The sequence below is a fragment of the Fukomys damarensis genome, unplaced genomic scaffold (assembly GCF_012274545.1).
Source record: "Fukomys damarensis isolate Sample0158 unplaced genomic scaffold, DMR_v1.0_HiC HiC_scaffold_58940, whole genome shotgun sequence".
Classification (NCBI taxonomy): Eukaryota; Metazoa; Chordata; class Mammalia; order Rodentia; family Bathyergidae; genus Fukomys; species Fukomys damarensis.
Genome location: NW_022959852.1, coordinates 1 through 960, shown reverse-complemented (window position 1 = coordinate 960; position 960 = coordinate 1). Strand labels below are relative to the sequence as shown.

Sequence of the window (960 nt, the reverse complement as noted above, 5' to 3'; positions counted from 1 at the left end):
AAAGACTAGAGCCCCATGCCCCTCTCCCACACCTTCTCTTTAGGACTGGATGGGTTGTCTGAGCGCTGTGCCCAGTACAAGAAGGATGGAGCTGACTTTGCCAAGTGGCGCTGTGTACTGAAGATTGGAGAACACACTCCCTCAGCCCTTGCTATCATGGAAAATGCCAACGTTCTGGCCCGTTATGCCAGCATCTGCCAGCAGGTGGGGCTGCAGATTCCCCCTTAGGCCACTTGCCACCTGGGTTGCTTCCAGTGTGGACTCATGGGGCCTTCGACTGCCCAGATACCTGTGGTCCCCACACCCACCCAGCGCCAGGCTTATCCGAGGAACAGTGCAAGGCAGAGCAGCCCAGTGGGAATTGTGTGGGTGGGTCTGTGCAGAGCCCGCCTCCAGTAATGGCGCTGAGAGCTTTGAAGCACAGGGTCCATCTCACCGCTAAGGTTAGATCTTGGTTAATGGCTGTGGCATTCCAGATTAGGAGAGCTCCTGACTACCCTGTCCCTCCCCACAGAATGGCATCGTGCCCATCGTGGAGCCTGAGATTCTCCCTGATGGGGACCATGACTTGAAGCGCTGTCAATATGTCACTGAGAAGGTAGGGTGTCTCTCCCTGGGTGGTGTGGTAGGGTGGACATCTGAGCCTTGGCCCTGTCCTTGTCATCCAGTACCCACCCCACTTTGGCCCTGTCCCACTCTAGGTGCTGGCTGCTGTCTACAAGGCTCTGAGTGACCACCATATCTACCTGGAAGGCACTTTGCTGAAGCCCAACATGGTCACCCCAGGCCATGCCTGCACCCAGAAGTATTCCCATGAGGAGATTGCCATGGCAACTGTCACTGCGTTGCGCCGCACAGTGCCCCCCGCTGTCACTGGTGAGCCCACCCCCTCTCCTTGGCCTCAGGGAAGTAGATGAACTAAACCCACACACCTGGGTCTCTGACTAACAGCCCTCCTTA

The 960-nt window shown here is 57.1% G+C and overlaps 1 protein-coding gene across 1 annotated transcript; it reads left to right on the top strand.

Annotated features, from left to right (window-relative positions):
* Positions 1-6: 6 nt before the first annotated feature.
* On the top strand, positions 7-948 carry LOC104857640 (fructose-bisphosphate aldolase A). The gene is made up of 3 exons (XM_010617704.2): positions 7-204; positions 515-598; positions 702-948. Exons 1-3 carry the CDS (start codon positions 16-18, stop codon positions 915-917), a joined length of 489 nt encoding a protein of 162 aa, XP_010616006.1. The 5' UTR covers positions 7-15; the 3' UTR covers positions 918-948.
* Positions 949-960: the final 12 nt, after the last annotated feature.